This window comes from Temnothorax longispinosus, chromosome 3, assembly GCF_030848805.1.
Source record: "Temnothorax longispinosus isolate EJ_2023e chromosome 3, Tlon_JGU_v1, whole genome shotgun sequence".
Classification (NCBI taxonomy): domain Eukaryota; kingdom Metazoa; phylum Arthropoda; class Insecta; order Hymenoptera; family Formicidae; genus Temnothorax; species Temnothorax longispinosus.
Window position 1 is genome coordinate 18,211,398 of NC_092360.1, and position 23,150 is coordinate 18,234,547.

The window sequence follows — 23,150 nt, forward strand, 5'->3', positions numbered from 1 at the left end:
TTGCAATCTTTATATTTATAAATTTCAAATATATACAAGCAAATGTAACGTATATAGCGGGTATAGCGCATCGTCGATTTGCCAACGCGAGACTCGGCATTCGGCGAGACGCGAGGAGCGATACCCGAAATGCATGGCATCGTGGCATAGCCGGCGCGTGCTAAGCAGCTACGTCACAGCTCAAGCGAGAAGGAGACAGCAGATCGTATGTCTGCCCTTCTCTCCCCGCTCGAAGCTTGCCGAGTATCGAGTCAGCCGACTGGCATATCCCTTCCATCTGAGTAGTTCGGACACGAACCATAGCACGGACACGAACCATGCGTGTACCGTTACCGAGCGTAACGACGTAGTTGACGTCCACTTTCTCAGGCGGCGCGTCAGTATACGTCCGCTGGAACGGAATGATCCCGGTGGCCGCTCTCAGGTTTCTCTCTGGTAGGAAGCAGCATATCTGTCTCCCTTCCGATTGGTCAGCCCCCTCTCCTGCGCTAGCAAGAGAGGTTGAGAGTTACGAGGTTGGCAGAACTGAGTTACGACGACCGTTAGATTTGTACTGACTCTCGTAGCTGTTGCGTGGTCTGCAATAAAGTATTATTTTATCAGCAGTAATCGAGTGTGTAATTATTCCTCGATTCCTCTCGTCAAGACGTCGGTAGTAGGCCGATACCCGGAGGCATAATCGACTTCCTGCGGTACCAAATACCTACACTAGGGAAACCGGCGCGCGCGGGCCCAGCGTGGTCCCGCCGGGCCGAAGGAACGCCACTGTCGTGCGAGCCGCCATCCCGGTACCATCCAGCCCTGCGAGCCGAACGACGAGCTGCCGGAACGAGGAATCAATTGTAAGGCCACTGCTCAGCCTCCCCAAAATAAGATCGTTGGGATACTAAGGCCCTCCCGGGAGTCGGGTTGTGCCGCGAGAATCGATGAAATCCGCCGTAACTTGAACAATACCGAGTACCATATCGCGGGAGGGCCCGTACGAAAAAGTGATAACGAGTGCCTGTCTCGGGGATGCGGACATACGGTCGCCGACAGTCAGCGTGCGTGTCATTTCGTTGCGTGTAATTTCGTTGCAGGTAATTGCGTTGCGTGTAATTTCGTTGCGTGTGATTTCGTAATCGTCGTTTGCTTAACCGTGCCGTAGTTTCGGGAGGTTGCTCTCGCGCGTGTGAGAGTCCCGTGGTTATCGTTGCCGGTTAAGTTCGTGCTAATTATAAGTGAATGTCCGTGCGTTTCATCGGGATTAATGGCTCACGATTGTGTCGCGTTTACGGGTGAGTCCATTCGTGCGTCTCGTGAGGAGTGAAGATCCCCAGCTCTGTCGCGGTAGATTGTAAGGAAATTGCGTTAGTGATAAAAGTACGTGGGACCTCGTGCGCTTGTTAGCAGTAACGTTTTCGAGTATTTCGCGTTTTGATCGTCCGGGTAAAATTCGCTGCAACTTATGTCGGGGAATAGTCTTGTACGAATTCGACCGGGATTGCTGTGCAGTTCAGCGACGGAATGAGTATCGCGCTCGTGGGGTGACACGTGGCGCGTGCCCGGATTCTGCTTGTTCGCCGTGGAACTCGCCTACCTCCTTCCACTTGTAATCTGCATTAAATAAAATATAACTTTATGTTCCTTGTTACTCGGGTGTGTTGATTGCGCTACGCTCCCTCTCCTCTTCCAACCGCGATTAATCAAAGAAACCCACGCTTGAGAATACTGCGATTTCGTATATCGTGGTGTGAAGAAACGCACCTGGCGCCCAACATTTAAAAAATAAAACTATTCAGTCGAGCTACCATCTGGGTTTCGGAGAAAAGTATCATCGCGATTTAGAAAGAGATCTTTAGTGAATAAAGCGACGGGGCGCTCCTCTACGGCCGGCGAGACCGTGAGGACATCGTCATTGTCGTCACAAATTAAACAGCTGCCTCTTGAAATATCCAACATAATTTTTGGCATGTTGGACAATCGGTCTCACCGGTCGGTTTCAACGGTGTCTGAAGAATGGCAAACGATAACTATGGACGAACGGAGACGCAGGCTCCGGAGTACGCAATTAAATGTAAAACCTGTAAAACGGCAACTTGTAAACAAAAGGTCCTCTTTAAGTGCTCTTTAAGATTACTTTTGAAAGATAAAAGATGTCTTTCAAAATATCCAAAAGAGGACTTTAAGTGTAACTAAAAGATGTCCAATGTCCATCTCAAAAGTGGTCTTTCAGATATCCTAATGAGCACTTTTGATTTTTGAAACCTCTTTCGAAAGTTATCTAAAAGTCAACATTAAGAGAACTAAAAGAGACCTTTAGGTTGTCCTTCGTAGGTTGTCCTTCATATAGGTTAGGTTAGGGTTAGGTTCAATTAATTTTTATAATTTTTAGAAAAAATCGAATAAAACAGAAAGAAATGAAACAGAATTAGAATAAAAAATTGTATAAAACAGAAAAATGTATTCTGTTTTAAACAATTAGTAAATCCAATTCTGTCGCATTTCTTCCTGATTTATTCAACTCTTGTTTATTAGCAAAAATAAACAGTCATTATATGTAAATACATTAATTTTATAGAATCTAAAATTTAAAAGAACTTGTTTTATAAACTTATAAACAGAACGTTTTAATAAAATAATTACGTAAAAGTCTTACGATTAATTATTGCATATCACATTTTGACAGTGAAGTAACATTGGTCGCGTTCAGAAGCACAACCGCTCATTCCTTTAAAACTAAAAATTTACGTCAATTCGATGCAAGAGCCCGGTGAGCGATTATACTTCTAAATGCGCCCATTGATAGAAATACAAAATTGCAACTTAAAATATTATATTATCTAATGATCTAGATCTTTGTACTTTGTTAATATATGAACTATTAATTTGGTTATTCTTTTTTTAACTTGATTATGCTTGGTTAAATAATCGTCGTTCTTCCTCAATTTCTTTTTGGCGATGTTCTTCATCCTTTCGAGCTTGTTCTTCTTTAAGCTTTATGCGGTCACCATATTTTTGCAGCCAAAGTTGTATCCGCTTTTTTACTATTTCATCAGTAATGCTATATTTTTTGGTGATGTAAACTAAAAATAAAATTTATATAAATAAAATATAATTGTAGATATGTATATAGAGTTAAAAAATTATTTAAAATAAAAAAATGGGTGTGATTCACCACTTATTATTTTAGGAAAATTGCAATTTGAAATCTTGGTCTTGCCAGCTTTTCTGATGATCCAAGTACATTTGCCTGCCAACTCATCAGTCATAATTACCGACAAAATTCTTTTGATAGCTTTGTCGAAAGTATCTCCTCCAACAGCAACCATTTTTGCTTCCTGAAACATGATAAATTATTAAAATTTGTAAATAAAATTATAACATAAATAGGTTAATTATTTTAAATAAATAATTTATTACAAATTGTGATCTCATTTGTCGGTGGAGAGGATTTACTAAGTTTTGGTCGAATAAAAGCAATTGTTCAACTTCTTTTATCGGTAACATTTGAAGTTGATCAAATGTCCCTGCTATTTGTTCATTTTGTGGATTATTGTTATTATTATTTTTTTGTGGCCCATTTTTCATTATCAATAACAGTTGATCCACTTTTTTAAGTAGCATTAAGAGTATTTCTCGGCAAGAAACTGTAATAAAATACTAAATTAGTTATATTTGTTTAATTGATCTTCATGTGTTCAATGAGATAAATTATAAATAACTTTATGGTCTTCTTAAACAATTTGTAAGTTTGTCAATAGCAGGTTAATAAGTAGATTGTTCAAGAAGATCATAATAGTTCTTATTATAAATATTACAATTATAATTTTTTTAAGAAACAGGTAATAAATTTTCAAATTTAATTATATATTATATATTACAAACGTACTGTAAAAATGTCATATTATATAGATTTGATTCATATAAAATAAAAAATTGTAAATATTGTTTTCATTAATAAATATATAAAACAAAATTTATGTAGAATAACAAATTTATAGAATTGATAGAGTTTACTTACGACAACAATGATCTATGTCGTGATCCAGTTGCTCAAAATCCAGCAAGCTCTGAGTTTCATTTTGATTATTATGAGGAGCACGAAACTCTTCATTCTCATTGTTGTTTTGATAATTGTTATTGTCGTGATGCTCATTTTCACCATCAACGTTTTCATCTTCACGTTCATCAGATCTACCATCTTCAATGTCTTCTGTATTTTAGTGTCCATCATCGCTTCGTAAAGAATCCTCAGCATCCTGAACATCCTCAGCATCAGAGAATTCTTCTGCTGATTCTTAAAGTACGACATTGGTGGCGATAAAAAAAGTATTTAAAAATAAAATCTATTATTACGAAATTGAGATGTGCCCTTTACCTGTTTCATTATTCGATACTATATTATTCAGCATTTGCTGTTGATCATCAATAATCGGAATCTTTCGCAAATCCAATCGTTGACCATTAATAACTATAGTGGAACAGTTTTCTTGTTGGATATCTGTACTGAAAAAGCCGGATGGTAGTCCTTGTACACTGAAAGCTATTTTAAAAATACATTGGATTAAAGAGATCTATGTAGGCATATATCTAAAGAGAGACCTAGTTTACATTAGCTGTACACTATACACCTTTAATTTGACATTAAATGTACACTATATGCACTTATAACTTGACGTATTCCTTAAAATTTTTTTTCAAATTTTCGGATTTCATAGAAATTTAACATTTATCAAAATCCTTTTGCAATACTAGAGAGTGATCTTGATTGTTGTTATTTAAATATAACTTTAAAATGAATAGATGTAAGTCTAAAGCGGGGAGCACACACTTCTGCATAACGCATAATGCGTAAGCATAAGAAAATTGATTGGTCTATTTTCTTATGCACATGTGTATGGACCAATCAATTTTCTTTTGCTTACGCATTATGCGTTATACAAAAGTGTGTGCTCCCCGCTATAATTTACTAATTCAATACTTGATTATTATCTATAATATCATTGTCAAAACAAAGATCTTTTAAAGCAAAAGAAAACATACAAATCTTTATATATAAAACAAAGTCGGGTTAGTTACACCACTTATAACTCAAGAACGGCTGGGCCGAATTTTTACCACAAGTATATGAAATAGGGGTAGAATTTTTCGGAATGGCAGAATAACTAATAAAATATCGAAAAAATTCACGTAAAAAAAAAATTAATCTAGAAAGATATCCAATACATAGAAAAAATACATAGAGGGAGGGGGGAGAGAGAGAGAAAAGGAGAGAGGGAGGGGGAAAGAGAGAGAGAAAGAGAGGGGGATAAAGAGAGAGAGGGAGAGAGAGGAGAGGAAGAGAGGGGAGGGGGAGAGAGGGAGGGGGAGAGAGAGAGAAAGAGAGGGGGAGAGAGAGAAAGAGGGAGAGAGGGGGAGAGAGGGGAAAAGAGAGAAAGAGTGAGGGGGGGGAGGGGGAGAGGGGAGAAAGGGGGAGAGAGGGGGGAGGGGAGGGGGGAGAGAGAGGAAGAGAGAAAGAGAGAGGGAGAGAGTGGGACTATTTGCGTGGTCTTATCACTACATTCATTACTGTTAGGCGGTACGAAGTTCGCCGGGGCAGCTAGTAAATTTATAAATAACGTTCTACAGGTTTATGGGTAGTAAAATTGAACATATTCATATCAACAGATTATTTTGAATAGAAATCAAAGATGAAAAAATTGATTTTTATAATTTTAAGGTGTGTATAATAAATCCTTATTATTGAAAATTGTATGCGTCGTCTGGCAACAACGGTCAGTATTCTGAATCCTCTTTAATCAATAAAAGTGCCACTAAAATTGGATTTAGAAGGATTCTTATTAGCTGAAAAGATCTTTTACAGGCATTTTTATTTTTATCGATAAAAGACGATTCAGAACATAGGCCAATAACTTTTAGAAAGATTTATTTTACGTACCTTTTTCTTGAATTTGTTGATTTGCATGTAAGTCTGGAGTATTTGTTTTATCATTTAACAATCCTCTCTTGTTCAAAAGAGTACTTCTCGAAAAATTGTTTTGGGACTATACTGCTATCTGGTTTGTTTAATAAATTATTTGCTAACGCTCTTCTTTTGTCAGCAGGTAGAATTTTCGATGTACCGGTTTTTACTAATGGAGCTTGAGATAAATAAATACCTGTTTTTGCAGGTTTTACTTTTCCACTATTACCAGGTTCTGCAAGTAAACGTTAAATATTAACTTCCAATAATACATTATTATAGGTTTAGATTACAATGTTATACTACAATTACATTAGAACGAATATCAACAGTCACTTATTAAATTGATCAAAACTTACTAGTCCTTTTGAGATGTTCTCTCACGCATGTATTTTCTACTGCACTTTTTCTTTTTGATGACATTGCTAATGATAGTTAATTATATACTTATGCGTATTTTATTAATGCAAGATCAATCGCTCCGGTCACAGTGACAACAGTACAGTACCTGAAAAAGGTCTCAAAAATATGGATAGACTATTTATATTGTTTTTCTTTGTTGATTTACATAGACTTTGCAAAATTATTAAGATTTGAAATATAAAACGAATGTTTTTTAAAGATAATTTGTTCTACCAATACAATATTTATATATTTATATTATTTATATATTTATCTTAATAAATATATATATACCTTTATTTTTTAATATAATTGATAACGTTTCATGATTTTCTTCAAAATTGAAAAAGGTCTTATTAAATCAATTTGTAACTGGCGTTATGAGTATTTTATTTATTGTATAAAGGTCTGTGTCTATACAATTGTACTAGAACTTGGTCCGAGAGACCTCGGACAGAGAAAGAATTGACTAATCGCAATGGTCAAATGGCCGAATTGTTCAAATGTGATTGGTTAATTCTTTCTCCGTCCAAGATTTCGGACCAAGTTCTAACATCGTGGACACAGGCCTTAACACATTTATTTAAGAGACACTTATGTGGAATATGTAAATTATTAAAAATTATTAAAAATTATTAAAAAATTTAAGGTTTGCAATGAAGAAGAGGAAAAATATAAAAGTATCCACACGAGAAGATTCGAAATCCTTTTTTAAAAATAGCTTTAACGGGCCATACTTGAAGTTCATTAGAGAGAGTCTTTGCCTTGCATACATTTATTAAACGAGAATCTATTGGATAATTATCGATACTAACACAATCAATATACTTATGCCCAAGAATCTGGTCTTTCATTAAAAAAAACAGATATTTCTAATTACAATGACGCTTCTATCTGTGAGATAACAACAATTATTTGGTTTTGCGATTGTCAAAACAAAATTAGAAATTCAATAGCCCTATGAGGTCTTGTACAGCCTTCAAGGAGTTGTTGTACGATGCTTTGTTTCAAAACTGGACGACCTTCAGGAATAGAATGATGTTTGACATTAGTCCCAAGTTGTGATTTCTCATTTATCCTATTCATAATCTGAGTTAAAACATACGAACCTTTCCTTACTAATTTTTTTATAACTTGTAAATGATTTTCAAAATCTATCACACTAAAACCATCTAATGGTCCAAATCGCAAAACATCATCAGGAAGACGGATTAAATTGTGCACATTGTAAACTATATGCTGGTCTCCGTAAAAATTTTTCATACAATCTACATAATAAATTAATAAATCTTTAGCATACTGATTGTTTTTTATGCACTCATTTGCATCATATAGTATACGTAATGCACAATTTAATACATTGAAGTGAAGCATTAATTCATTGGGTATGGTATTTTGAAATACAACTGGTGCTGTATACAAAATAGCCATTCGCAATTCAGTTGCTTTGAATCTATTTAACTCATTTAAAGTACGTGTTTTTCGTACAAATTCGCATGGTACCCATTCTTTAAAAGAAATGTATTGATCATTTATGTTTTTAATTCTTTTCAAAGCATCTTCACTGCTATTACCATATAGGTTTAACAAAAGCTTAAGATGTTTCTTTCCTACTCCTTCATCAAGCAAATGCATCGGATCAAGAGGAACTTGATTTGTCAAACTCATTCCCAATACCTTCAAGAGGAGATAATAAATTTTCATACTCATTCGGAACATCTATCCTAAAATTATTATCAGTTCTTAAAGGTGAATCATTTTCCAAAAAGACTCGTCTATGCTGTACTGTTTTGCCTACTTGTATACATTTACCACACCTACTATTGTGTGGAAAAAAACACAAAATCTGATTCCTTGCAACTGTATCTGCAGCGAACAACTTAATAAACACCCTATACCGCTGATTATTAAAAATAAAGCCAGTATTACTTAATTCTAAATACTCCATAATTGTAGGCTGTAAAAATAAATTTACATCTTCTGGTTTACGATTGCCATGAAAAATACCTATTGCAAACGGATCACAAGTAGCATAAGGATAATTTACTATTTTTACAAGAATTGGCCATACTTGGCTCGGAGAACTTTTCGAAAGGGGCAAACCATCAATATTTAGATGTAGAGCGATGTCTTTTGGGATTTTGTTTCGCTCAAAACATTTCAACTGATCGAGTAATCCTTTTTTCAAGCCGTAATGTGAATACAAACCTGATCCAACAGAAAAAACTGTAGTTTTTTTTTAGAGTATGCAAAAGAGTTCTTGCATCGCTAGGCAGATCATCATGTCCATATTTTTTTAAACCATGAAGCAAATTAGTAAGAGCATTCTGTCTAATTTGGTATGTTATAGCCCAATGATATAAAAAAATATCTTAAATCTGATTGTGACGGACAAAAAATCACAGATTGACTCGATTCGTTCTCACTGCCGACTGAGGAATTAATCATGGATTTTATCATTCGACGTTTAATTAAGATTGATACACAACGATTCCGAATTTTTGTTCAGCAAGTATACACCTTGCCAATACTTTAAGGACTTCATCAGTATGTAATAATTTAGATCTCAATGTTATCTGTATGTTAATTTCGATGTGGAAATTTGTTACTCTTGACACATGATTCGTGGCATTTCAATTAATTGTTAAATTGGCTGAGGAAGGCACAGTGTTGCCGAAACGTACCATTTGTAATGTTACATTAATAAATTTTGAATTTTAACGTCTAACATTGCTCGTTATTGGCCGGCAACCTATTTATTATTTAAATCTGATTCTTTGTCTACATTATCTACTCTAAAATCTGGACCTACATTGTTATTACCTAAATCAAAATATTCTAACTCATCATCTGAGACATCAGAATTCCCATTACGGCTTGAAAATCGCTATCTGAATCATCATTAACGAAACTAAAATCATCACTGTTAAAAGAATAATTATCAAGATCCTCACTACCCTCAGGAATTTGCACATTATTTGCACAATTACTTTCACTTTCTGAAACTAAATTACTACAATAACTGCTAGACTGAAGATTATCAAAACGAAAAACACGAGATAAATCTGCTTGAGGATTACTGTTTGAAGCTACTGATTCTAATACGGTATTTGATTTCAATCTATTTTTATTTGCATAAAGTAATTCATTTATACTATTTTCAAAAGCTTTATCAAGACGTCTTGTTTTTTGCTTATCTGAAAGTTCTAAATATGGTTTTCTCTCCGACATTTTGAAAATAATAAGGCCTATTATACTCAATTAAAATTTTAGGTTTATAGCTTATTTATTACTAAATCATATGGATGGTTAAATGAATAAATATACTACCCAGGTAGCACGAACCGTTGCCCAAAAGTAGCAGCAAACATTAACACGTGTCCAAAGAAGTATCGGGAACGTGGTGGGAACGTTGTCGACACCCTATAAAACACGGAAGAGCAATAACATTTTGAAAAACGACTTTGAGTAATTAATATACAATGAAATTCACCTGACAATCAGTGCGCTCGCGCTGCTTGATGATGACTGAGTTTTTCGTTCCTAATGTTTAACTGTAAATTATAATTATAGTACGATTTATAAAAAATGCTTATTAATTATAAAATTATTATAAATTATAAGACATTAATATAAGTACATTATTATAAGATTGGTAATTAATAATTATAAAAATTATTCGTACAGGTTAGAATGCATCAATGTGATTATTCATGCACACCATACGCGATGATGCGTTAATAATTGAAATAATTTACTAAAAAATGTACTTACCAAAATATTTATCAAGCACATATATGTATAATATATAGAAAAAACGTTATTCATGAATATAATATGCGATAGCTATTAAGGCGTATGGCATAATAAAAAAGCGCGGGGAAACTGCATTTGTTAACCAACAAAAGTTCTCTAATCGATGTCTTACAGAGATTTCTTGAAGATAACTTACAAAAGATGTCTTTAAAAAGCATTTTTTAACATCTCAAAAAAGTCATTTTGAAAAAGTGCTCCGAAAGTCATCTTTTTTTAACGATAACTTTAGATTGAATCTAAAAGATATCAATTGGACAACTTCTCTAAGTGACAAAAAGTCATCTTTCAAAGGTGCTCTGAAAGTTATCTCTTACATGCAAAGTATCAAAAAGATGTCAATTTTACAGCTTTAGGAAAATCTTAAAGAGCTCTCAAGAAAGATGAGTTTTAAGTCCTCCAAAAAGTCATCTGGTGTTTATACTGACGTTCAAATTCAATGAACGAAATGGTAGGGTTATTAAGGTAGATCCGGTTCAGCCTCGCCGATTACGCACATGCACCTACTATAGAGATAAAACAAGTAATCTGCGCCTTTGAAGAAAAATAAATGTAAATAAAAAATGAATGTAAGTAGCATATTGTAGCTTTTGAATAAACATAAATGGATATAAAAAATAAATGTAAATAGCATATCGTAGTTTTTGAATAAAAATAAATGTAAATAAATAAAAAAATTTAAATAGCAGTAGTAATAACAAAAATAAATTAGTACGCGCATTGTACTTGTTATTTTTCTTTTATTCCTAGCAGTATTATATATAACTTTGCGTCCTTAAATATCTTTCTGTGCGTCTCATTTTTTCATAACCGTAAGAATCAAGCAAAGATTTATGTCGATTTTCTTACAATAAGTCCTTTGTCATAACAGATTAATTATTATTGCTCTCTTTTTTTTATACTCTCTGCAATATACAAAGTGTTCCAGGTTTTTTTCAAACTAGCAGTATCTTCTATGAGCAGAAATAAGAAAAAATGTTATATAAATATAGGTCCCAAAATGCTTTATTTGTTTATAGCATAAATACAAACTGTCAAAGAAACAATTTTACATGAACATTATTGCTCTTTTCTCTATACCCTCTGCAATATACAGAGTGTCCCAGGTTTTTCCATACTAGCAGTATGTTCTATGAGCAGAAATAAAAAGAAATGTTATATAAATATAGGTCCCAAAATGCTTTATTAGTTTATACCAAAAATACGAAATGTATAAGAAATAATTTCACTTGAATCATTGATAAACGGAAGTCCTCAGATTCCCTGCACATAAACCATACACAAAATAAATATCGGTGTGTTCTTCGTTTGTAAAAACTCGCGGCATTTTGAGATAATGTTCTACATAAGGTACTGCTTTCGTTACTAATATTCATACAAGTTTTTATGATTACCTTTAATTATTTTCATAATTTTAAATAGTAAGCTTGCAGAATAGAAAAAACAGATAGATAAACATAATCGAATGGCGTGTCACACGTATGGCAAAACCCTTATTATTTTTTCAATATTTCAACTTTTTCTATAACTTTCCAATAAAGCATTTTGAGAGCTATTTTTATATAATATTTCTTTTCTATTTCTCTCTGCTCATAAAACATACTTACTTACTATTAAAGTTTGAGGGCAGCTTACATTAAGGCTCCTGGATGGTCACCGCGGCCATATTGAATTCTCACTATTGAGGCGAGGAAAACACCCAATTTTGTTGTGCATGCCATTTTCAAATAAAGAGACATTTCAATAAAACATCACTATAGATCGTTTCAGAACACTTCCGAAATTGGCCGAAAACTACCCTTTTCCCTCGACAATAAACAAACAGCCATAAAACGAAGCCTAAACATACGGGAAAAACAGCCGTTTAACGACTATCGAAAGGAGGTGAAAACGTTTCTTCCGCGTGCAAATCTTACTTTTCGGCCAATTTTACGACTTTCACGAATACGTTAAACGTTAGAGCACAAGCACAGAGCGAATAATAAAGAAATAGCACGCACAACAAAATAGGCTTGTCAACATGTCATTTTCCACGCCAATCCACGCCTTATAGTTCATTGGTTTGCAGGCGTGAGGCGCTGCACGATTCTTGACATGTCGGTAACATGTCAGCTGCGTACGCACACAGAGATGCTCTGTCTCCGTGACGACCGTGTCCGTGACGATGCGCGCTCGGCTAAGTTCGGCGCGCCGTGCGAGCGAGCGAGAGAGAGAATATCATTCCCTCCTTCTCGCTCTGACTCTGATGCGTCGAGGCTGCTAGATTGCTTTCTCGACGTGGCCCGGCGATCTGAAAAAGAGGGTACACGTCGAAAAGCGCAGATGTGCACGATACTTTAATAGTCTGCAAGGGGAGAACCTCAGAGTATATAGATAAGATATTAGTTGATACTAAGCATTCGTTGCAAAGTTATAAACAAAAAAGGATTTCAGCGTACCATATATACCCGTGCAGTAACGTTCAATCCTGAAATGGTGTGTGGCAGCGCGGTACGGCGTTTGCCTGCTAAGACGCTGGGCCGGGTTCGTTCCCTGGTGCTTCCTTTTATTTTTTTATTTTTTTTCTTTTTATTACAAAGTAATAATTATTTAATTATTTCAAGAACAAAGGAGCATGTAAAAAATAATTTAATTTATAGTCAAAATGTATTGATTTTCTTTATAACATTCGAACACGACATAATACAGGAACGCACGCGTTTTGGGCACAAGACGATTCCGAAGAGGATGAGAAAGAAAATCGAAATGACCCGTCAATAATTTTTTCAATTAATTGTGAAAGTTGAAACAAAAATTTATTTGTTATAAGGTGTAAGATAATACTATTCTCCATTAATCACACCGTATGACTAAATATATTTGTGTAAGGGAAAATTAGTTACTAATTATTATCCTTCTCCTCACCTCCCTTATTAAACTCTTAACGTTATGTAAAAAATCATTACATTCATATTATTCGATTACACACACACTTCTAATTATTTTTTACATGCTCTTTCGTTCTCGGAATAATTATATAATTATTATATATATTAAAAAAAGTAAAAAAATAAAAAGAAGCACCGGGAAACGAACCCGGGCCAGCGTATTAGCAGTCAGACGTCCTGCCGCGCTGCTACAGGCTATTTAAGTGCTTGGGAATCTTTAACTTCGATTTTTGTGGAAAATGTTTGACAAGTGTGCTTTCTTTTTTCGGTCAATGACGGTTTGTATCGAGGGCTATCTATATAAACAGTACTATTAAAATCGATCAGATCACCATCCTGAACTCCCTTGTGTCAGCGATAAAATAAAACATTTTAGTACGTAATTTAGTGAAACATACTTTAGTGTCCACAACTTTTCCGTATTGCCATTGTTATTTGCAAGTAGAAACAAAGGTCCTTGCGAATTTTATATATAATCACAGGTGATGATTATACATATACTATTATGTACTATTATATACAGATTTGCCGGAGAAATGAGCATAGGAAAATTTTTAATTTGACAATTTTTAATGTTATTCATAATAATAAAAGATCATTTACATAACAACACTTAATATTACGCTTCATGTTTTTGATAATATGCTCTCATTAGTTTCGTCGATAATCTATTTTATCAGATTCTGTGTTTACTCATCATGCGATACTCTGTTAGAGCGAGAAAAGGAGGGAAGGATATTCTCTCGCTCGCACGACGCGTCGAACTTAGCCGAGCGCGCGTCGTCACACGGAGACAGAGCATGCCTGTGTGCATAAGTGGAGGGGGATGTGCTCAGCTCGGAATCGCACCATCTTATCATGCGATACTCTGTAAGAGTCGTGCGACAAAGTTCTTATTCCTACCGCGGCTACCGCGACAACCGTGTCGCCACCGTCAACGCGGAGTTCTCGGCTGACCATCCAGGAGCCTTAAGGTGGAAGCACATAAAATTGCAGGAGCCTTGAGCAGAATGCAGAAGCCATATGCGCATGCGCTATGGTATTTCTAGAGCTCTACAGATACCACAGCGCATGCGCATATGGCTTCTGCATTCTGGTCATGGCTCCTGCAATTTTATGTGCTTCCACCTTTAAAGTTTGGGGAGGGCAGCTAATCAGAACGCGCCATTTTCGAGGTAGTCACGTGACGGAGAGGGAAAGGAGTATAAATAGCAGCATCGACTGCGGAGCTATCATTGTCTTTTAGGCTCTCGTAAGCCACAGGTCACAGATCAGGATCAATGAAAGCCTTTAGGAGAATTATTTCTTATTTTGATGTATCTATACCAAAAAAATTGGATATAATTAAACAGCTGCCTCTTGAAATATCCAACATAATTTTTGGCATGTTGGACAATCCATTTTTCCGTACGGTTTCAACGGTGTCTGAAGGATGGGAAACGATATCTATGGACGAACAGAGACGCAGGCTCCGTCTTGCGAAATTAAAAGTAATGAAAATGTAATAAAATGTAAACCTGTAAAACGTAATAAAATTCTAACGTTCGAATTCAATGAACGAACCGGCACATGTACATGGGAGGGGGTAACGTAGTGGGGGGGGAGAATGGGGTGGGGGAGGGCAGCCAATTAGAACGAGCCATTTTCGGGGTAGCCAGGTGACGGACAGGGAAAGGAGTATAAATAGCAGCATTGACTGCGGAGCTATCATTGTCTTTTAGGCTCTCGTAAACTGCAGGTCACAGATCAGGAGCAATGGAAGCCTTTAGGAGAATTATTTCATATTTTCATGTATCTATACAAAAGAAATTGGATATAATTAAACAGCTGCTTCTTGAAATATCAAACATGATTTTTGGCATGTTGGACAATTGGTCTCTCCGGTCGGTTTCAACGGTGTCTGAAGCATGGCAAACGATAGCTATGGACGAACGGAGACGCAGGCTCCGGAGTGTGAAATTAAATGTAAAATCTGTAAAACAGCAAACTGTAAAATACAATAAAATTCTGACGTTCAAATTCAATGAACGAAACGGTAGGGTTATAAAGGCAGATCCGGTTCAGTCTCGCCGATTATCGCTCATGCACCTACTATAGAGATAAGACAAGTAATCTGCGCCTTTGAAGAAAAATAAATGTAAATAAAAAATAAATGTAAATAGCATATGGTAGCTTTTGAATAAAAATAAATGTAAATAAAAAATGAATGTAAGTAGCATATTGTAGCTTTTGAATAAACATAAATGGACATAAAAAATAAATGTAAGTAGCATATCGTAGCTTTTGAATAAAAATAAATGTAAATAAATAAAAAAATTTAAATAGCAGTAGTAGAGTAACAAAAATAAATTAGTACGCGCATTGTAGTTGTTATTTTTCTTTTATTCCTAGCAGTATTATATATAACTTTGCGTTCTTAAATATCCTTCTGTGCGTCTCATTTTTTCATAACCGTAAGAATCAAGCAAAGATTTATGTCGATTTTCTTACAATAAGTCCTTTGTCATAACAGATTAATTATTATTGCTCTCTTTTTTTTTTATACTCTCTGCAATATACAAAGTGTTCCAGGTTTTTTCAAACTAGCAGTACGTTCTATGAGCAGAAATAAGAAAAAATGTTATAATAAATATAGGTCCCAAAATGCTTTATTTGTTTATACCAAAAATACGAAATGTATAAGAAATAATTTCACTTGAATCATTGATAAACGGAAGTTCTCAGATTCCCTGCACATAAACCATACACAAAATAAATATCCGTGTGTTCTTCGTTTGTAAAAACTCGCGGCATTTTGAGATAACGTTCTACATAAGGTACTGCTCTCGTTACTAATATTCATACAAGTTTTTATGATTACCTTTAATTATTTTCATAATTTTAAATAGTAAGCTTGCAGAATAGAAAAACGGATAGATAAACATAATCGAATGGCGTGTCACACGTATGGCAAAACCCTTAATATTTTTTCAATATTCCATCTTTTTCTATAACTTTCCAATAACGCATTTTGAGAGCTATTTTTATATAATATTTTTTTTCTATTTTCTCTGCTCATAAACCATACTTACTTAAGTAGCATAGATATGAGACTTCTAGGCCGGGGATCTCAGGGGGGGTGAGGGGCGGGGGGAAGGACTCGCGGCCGCGGGGTCTGCCGGGCGGGGGGGAGGACTCTAGTGCCGCCGTCTTCCGAGGAGGTGCGGCGGGGGGGGGTCTGCGTTTCCACCATATGGTGCAGGGGGGGGGAGGTGGTGGGTGATCTGCGTTTCTAGCATAGGGTTGGGGGGAGCGGGGAGAAGGGGGGGATTACGCGAGCGCGTCGGGACATGTTCGATAAACAAATGCAGCCTCGCGTCGATGTTCGGCCGATAGTATTTATAAACAGATATCATTTCACACTTATCAAATGCGAGCGAGCGCCTATGGCAGGCGGCTATAATTTACGACCTGCGACTAGCGTGACACCGCGGTCCTTTTTACTTTTCTTCGTAGGAATTGCCGCTTATCGGTGTTTCGCGGCGCCATTCGGCTATGGCGTCGCGCGTTACAAAGGCGAGCGCCGATGACAGGCTGCTAGATTTTATAAACACTAGACGGCATAAGCGCGGCAACGCGACTCAATTTCTATGGGTATCGACGAACGTCGATGACAGAATTTATAAACGAATATCATCTCGCACTGCGGATGGCCGAGCATCGATGGTCGCGCGACGTAGGTACTCGACCAAAATTTTATGCGACTTAACCGTCGCGGTCTCTCTTCTTTATTTTTCTGTATAGGAAGAGTCGCTTATCGGTGTTTCACGGTGCCATTCGGCTATGGCGTCGCGCGTTACAAAGGCGAGCGCCAATGACAGGCTGCTAGATTTTATAAACACTAGACGGGATAAGCGTGGCAACGCGACTCAATTTCTATGGGTATCGACGAACGTCGATGACAGAATTTATAAACGAATATCATCTCGCACTGCGGATGCGAGCATCGATGGTCGCGCGACGTACGTACTCGACCAAAAATTTTATGACTTAACCGTCGCGGGTTACAAAGACGAGCGCCGATGACAGGCTGCTAGATTTTATAAACACTAGACAGCAATGCGACTCAATTTCTATGGGTGATATTGTTTCTCTGCAGTGTATGCACACCATGCACTAAAACAGAAGAAACGATACGCGATGCTCTAGTTGGAACGAGAGGAAAATGCAATAGAAAAAGTATATAAGAAAGAATGAAGCAAGTCAAAATCGCAGTCTGTGATTTGAAAGTCTACGCGTCGGTACATCGATTGGAAAAAAGTATAGCGAGATGACAATAATTCAGATATAAATCGCGAGTTAACGGACGACAGCGACTATTTTAGTGACGAAGACGACACTCATGAAGAAGTCATCGATAGAATAGTGCTGCGTTGGGAAATCGTCGAACTAAATCTACGTGTGAGACACTGTGTAATTTATTTTTATTATTCAACGGGTGGTGCACTTGCACTATGTGCTCCATGCATGGTTACTTTATGGGACCTTAATTTCGGCATGTACGCTCGCCTAAAACACTTCGTTGAGAGACGCGGAACGACGCATGGCCGATATTGTTCAAGATGTCGCGAATCATTATATATGATATTTCCACGTAATATGTGCCCGATTTGTACACGATAAAAAAACATTATTGCGGCTTTTAAAACAATAATTTCGAGGCAGTGATGGATGTAAATTCATCCGACGAAGATCGTCCTTTGTCACCGGACAGCGATTACAACAGTGAAGAAGACGATAACCGTAGAGAAGTTGTGAAAAAAATAGTGTCGCGTCCTGAATTTTTAGCGCTGGATGGACGTACGAAGTGTTGCGCAATTTATTTTTATTTTGAATACGGTTCAGATAACCTGTGTTATTCGTGCATGATCGCTTCACCAGACACTGGTGAGCACATACGTGAACGTCGAGAGCATGTAACCGAGCCGTACGACGTAATGACCATTCAATTTTGCACAGATTGTCGTAATACTCCATTGTTTCAAATATATCCATGCAACATGTGCCCGATTTGCATGAAGTAATAAAAAACATTATCGCGAGTGGGACATTACGTGCGCAACATGGTGTGGATAATTGAAGAGGAATCTGTGGAGCCTCCAAAATCTGACGATGATATACAAATGGAATGTATTACAACAGATATCATCAATGGTTTGCGTGAAGAAGATCAAGGAGTGAAATTGAGGGATGTGCGACGAATATCGCCGGTACAGTTTCTTCGCGATCGCGAACTCGATATACGCGGAACCGGTCAACGCTTCGCTAGACAAAGAGTCGTTATCGATACCTCTTCTCCATATGACTGGGGTTCTATCGTGAGAAAAAAAGTATATCGACGGCTGCGGGACGAGTGCGTTAGCGAGGAAGAATCACGTGTAGCTCGCTGTACTGACGTTGTGCCTATTGTTGACTATCGCTATTGGGCGTCTAAATTTTGTGAACAGCTCTATGATTGTGAAGCAACATATATTAAGATTCACACAGGTATTGGGAAATACGTCGAATTGGTGGTGATGAACAATTCGATACGTTTGTATATGTACCCAAGGGTAAGCCCTTATCTCGATAATCCTAATCATCCCCATCTATTGATGCTTCAAAAAACCTTTGAACGTGACTGTGATGATAGTGATAATTGGGAGCATAATGTCCCTTACTTCTTGCCTCATTATGTTATGTCTGACTATTATCGCATTCAAAGTGGCAAACGATATTGTTCAGCGTGCGATCGAATCACGTGCAAGTGCTCCATCAAAGAATGTGACGTTGTTTAAAAAAGACAATATTAAAAAACAAAAACATGGAACATCTCGATAAAACGGAACGCGACCTGGTGGAAGGATCCAACCAAATCGCTACCTTGGGCGAATATCTTGCATGGGAACAGCGATGCGAGAAGTTTATTGAGCAGCTCGAAGAAGACTGTCGTTCCAAACGTCCGCGGCTCTCAGACGGCTCTCAGACTGTCGGAAACAGATCATCTTTAGTGGCAAGAATCGCGCGACTCGATGGTGCGAAGACTCTATTACAGAGACGGTTCGTACATATCGGTGGTGGTGGTGGTGAGCACGCGGCGGGCAGTAGTAGTAGCGGTAACGAAAACGCGGAAAGACTCGTGTGGCGAGAGATTGATGGCGCGTTCGAATGGCGTGTATTGACCGGTGCAGTGATAAATATCAATTACATCGAACCGCGAAAATTTCTTGAAGATGCCGAAGTCATCGTGCTCGATCGTGTGCAAAACGTCATGCAAACACACGCAAGTGTAAAGATAAACACCGTGTTCAACGGCGAGTTTGTGACGGGTGACAAACGTGGCAATAAAAGTTTCAGCACGAGTAACTTTGAACTCTTTCGTTCGTCCGAACGGTCCGATCTGCGCGAGTGGTACAAGCTACACGTTATCGAGCCCACATTAGCGAAACTCGAGGATTTCCAGGAACGCGATAGCGGATGGGCGTTGTCGCGTATACTCAATTTGACAGTGAACGTGAACAAGTACAATCCTTTGCGCGCGGGATGTTACATCAATTTACCGGAAAAAATTAAATTGAAAAAAGCTGTGATCAACGTGCAATCTATGGACAATGCATGCTTCGCGTGGTCAGTGGTCGCCGCGCTGTATCCTGTCAAGGATCATACATATCGGGAATCCTCGTACCCTGATTACAAAAATATATTAAATTTACAAGACATTAAGTTTCCAATGACTTTGAAACAGATTAAAAATTTTGAAAAACACAACAATATATCCATCAATGTGTATACCATCGAGGGAGAGGAAACGCCGACCGTTCTCCCGATACGGCTCACAGACCTGAGGAGAGAAAAGCACGTAAATCTGTTGTACGTGCAGGACCCGCGAGACGACGTGGGACATTTTGCATGGATCAAGAACCTATCCCGCCTTGTGAGCTTACGATTGAGCATGCATCGTGGTCGGAAATACTTTTGCGATCGGTGAGTACCTATACTCCTTTTAATAAAATTATAAAATATTGTATTGTTATATAAAAATTTACAAAATTGTGTTTTTCTTTTTGCAGATGTTTACATTATTTTCATTCGAGCGAGAAATTGGAAGCCCACGGTGTAGACTGCCGAGAGATAAACAACTGTGCCATCCGACTACCGAGCGAGGACGACAAGTGGCTGAGTTTCAAGAATCACAGCAGGAAGGAACGACTTCCATATGTCGTGTACGCCGACCTGGAATGTACCCTCGAGAAGACGGATGCGGATCCGACAGTGTCCACGTTCAAGTCTCAACATCATCGGGTATTTAGTATAGGATATTACGTGCGGTGCTCGTACGACGACTCGTTATCCGCGTATCGATTTCGTCGCGATAAGGATTGCGTCGCGTGGTTCGCCGAGGAACTAAGACGTTTAGCACACGACGTAAAGAACATCTTGTCCGATAATATACGCATGGTGGATTTCACGCGAGACGAGTGGAAAAAGTTTAACAGCGCAACGCACTGTCACGTGTGCGAAAAACCGTTCGAGCCAGACGACGTGCGAGTACGCGATCACTGTCACTTGACCGGCAATTATCGAGGTCCCGCGCATTCTAATTGTAACTTAAATTATAAAAATTCTCACTTCATTCCCATAGTATTTCATAATTTATCGGGTTATGATTCTCATTTTATTATAAAAGAAATTGCCACCGCGTACGAAGGACATGTAGAGTTACTCCCAATCACGAAGGAAAAATACATTTCGTTTACGAAGAACGTTAAAAGCACTGAAGATAAAGACAACAAAAATTGCATCAAATTAAGATTCATCGACTCGTACAAATTTCTTAGCACGAGTCTCGAAAAATTAGCATCCTTCCTCGATAAGGATAAGTTAAAAATTATACGTTCAAAATTTTCCGCGTTATCCGACCAAGATTTCGAATTATTGACGCGAAAAGGTGTCTTTCCGTACGAGTACATTGACTGCGTCGAAAAGTTGGAGGATACGTGTTTACCATCGCGCGACTCGTTTTACAGTTCATTGACAGGCGACACCGTATCCGAGAGCGATTACGCGCACGCCGTCAACGTCTGGCAGCGGTTCTCCATTCGAACGCTCGGTGACTACAGCGATCTGTATCTAAAGATCGATGTCTTGCTGTTGGCCGATATCTTTGAAAATTTTCGCGATAGCTGCGTCGCGAGTTATGGACTCGATCCGGCGTATTATTACACTTTACCGGGGTTTACGTGGGACGCTATGTTGAAGCATACGGGTATCAATTTCGAACTGCTCACGGACATTGACATGGTCATGTTCATCGAACGCGGTATTCGCGGCGGTTTGAGTCAATGTTCAAACAGATACGCGGTGGCCAATAACAGGTACATGCAATCTTATTACATGCAATTTCGACGTAAACAACTTGTACGGCTGGGCAATGTGCCAACCATTGCCTTATGCAGATTTTTGATGGGTCGAAGACGTCTCGAATTTCGAGTTTAGCGCGATCGCTTTGGATTCGCCCACGGGTTACATTCTCGAAGTCGATCTAGAGTATCCGCAGAATAAACACGACGCGCACGCCGACTTACCGTTCTGTCCGACCGTTCTGCGCGATAAACCACCCGGCAAACGGCAGGACAAACTTCTCGCCACGCTGTACGATAAGAAGCGTTATGTCATACACTACGGCAACCTACAGCAATGCACGCGCCACGGTCTTCGCATCACAAAAATTCATCGCGTATTACAATTCGCTCAATCTCCATGGCTCCGCAATTACATCGAACTTAATACAAAATTTAGAACACAGGCCAAAAACGATTTTGAGAAAAATCTGTATAAATTGATGAACAACGCGGTTTTCGGGAAAACGATGGAGAACGTTCGAAATCACGTTGATGTAAAATTATTATCAAAGTGGAAAGGTAGATACGGCGCGGAGGCACTGATCTCGAAACCAAATTTTCACAGCAGGAGCGTTTTTTCGGAAAATCTGATAGCCGTTGAACTGCGAAAACTCGAGGTTAAATTTGACAAACCCATTTACGTCGGCATGTGCATTCTCGACATATCGAAAGTCTGTTTGTACGAATTTCATCACGAGTACATGTCTCCCCTGTATCGCGACAAGTGTAGAATTATGTACACCGATACGGACAGTCTGATATATCACGTAGAATGCGATGATGTGTACATGAACATGAAACGCGATATCGCTAAATTCGACACGAGCGATTACGCGATCAACAACGCGTACGATATCCCACTCGCCAATAAAAAAATTCCGGGCTTGATGAAAGATGAAAACAACAGTGCGATTATGACCGAATTCGTCGGACTAAGGGCGAAGATGTATGCCTTGCGAGTGGACGGTAAGAAAGACTGTAAAAAAGCGAAAGGTGTTAAGAGCAACGTCGTAGCCAGGTCGATAACGTTCGACGATTACACGAGGTGTCTGCGAGACGAAATTGAAATGAAGCGACGGCAGGCTTGCATAAGGTCCGAAAAACACGAGGTGTACACCGTGTCCGAAACAAAAATCGCTCTGAGTCCGTACGACGACAAGCGATACATTATACCTAATTCGACCGATACGTTACCGTGGGGACATTATCAAATACCTTTGTAACGTGTGTATAAAATGTATAACGTATGTATTGTATAACGTATGTATAGTATAACGTATGTATAGTATAGTATAACGTATGAATTATATTATATGTAGTAACGTATTGTGAGTATTATATTACAGTATTGGAAAGAATATTAATTAATAAATAAATATATTGCACACATATGTGTATTTCAAACATTTACATGTATTACATATTGCATATTTTTATGTTATGAATAAAAAAAAGTGCACAAAATTAAATAACATTATCCTTGGATATCCATGAGTTGTGCGATCCATCGAATCCCAGCCATTTAACGTAAACCTCGTCGCCCCTCCTGCGCAGTACTTTCTCCACGAGATACACGTCCGGATAAGTCGCGCGATGCAACTCGTGTTCGTAGAACCCTCCAGAGACGGATTTTCCACGATAGTC

At 37.9% G+C, this 23,150-nt stretch overlaps 2 protein-coding genes and 1 pseudogene across 2 annotated transcripts; 2 read left to right on the forward strand and 1 right to left on the reverse strand.

Moving 5' to 3' along the window:
• Positions 1 to 2,485: 2,485 nt before the first annotated feature.
• Positions 2,486 to 6,367, reverse strand: LOC139810115 (uncharacterized). Its single transcript, XM_071773434.1, has 7 exons — positions 6,304 to 6,367; positions 6,141 to 6,179; positions 4,361 to 4,525; positions 4,004 to 4,195; positions 3,403 to 3,629; positions 3,158 to 3,320; positions 2,486 to 3,065 (listed from the first exon to the last, which is right to left on the reverse strand). Exons 1-7 carry the CDS (start codon positions 6,365 to 6,367, stop codon positions 2,893 to 2,895), a joined length of 1,023 nt encoding a protein of 340 aa, XP_071629535.1. The 3' UTR covers positions 2,486 to 2,892.
• Positions 6,368 to 18,921: 12,554 nt separating this feature from the next.
• On the forward strand, positions 18,922 to 21,927 carry LOC139810116 (uncharacterized; annotated as a pseudogene).
• LOC139810323 (uncharacterized) lies at positions 21,715 to 22,846 on the forward strand. Its single transcript, XM_071773743.1, has one exon. It carries the CDS (start codon positions 21,947 to 21,949, stop codon positions 22,727 to 22,729), a length of 783 nt encoding a protein of 260 aa, XP_071629844.1. The 5' UTR covers positions 21,715 to 21,946; the 3' UTR covers positions 22,730 to 22,846.
• Positions 22,847 to 23,150: the final 304 nt, after the last annotated feature.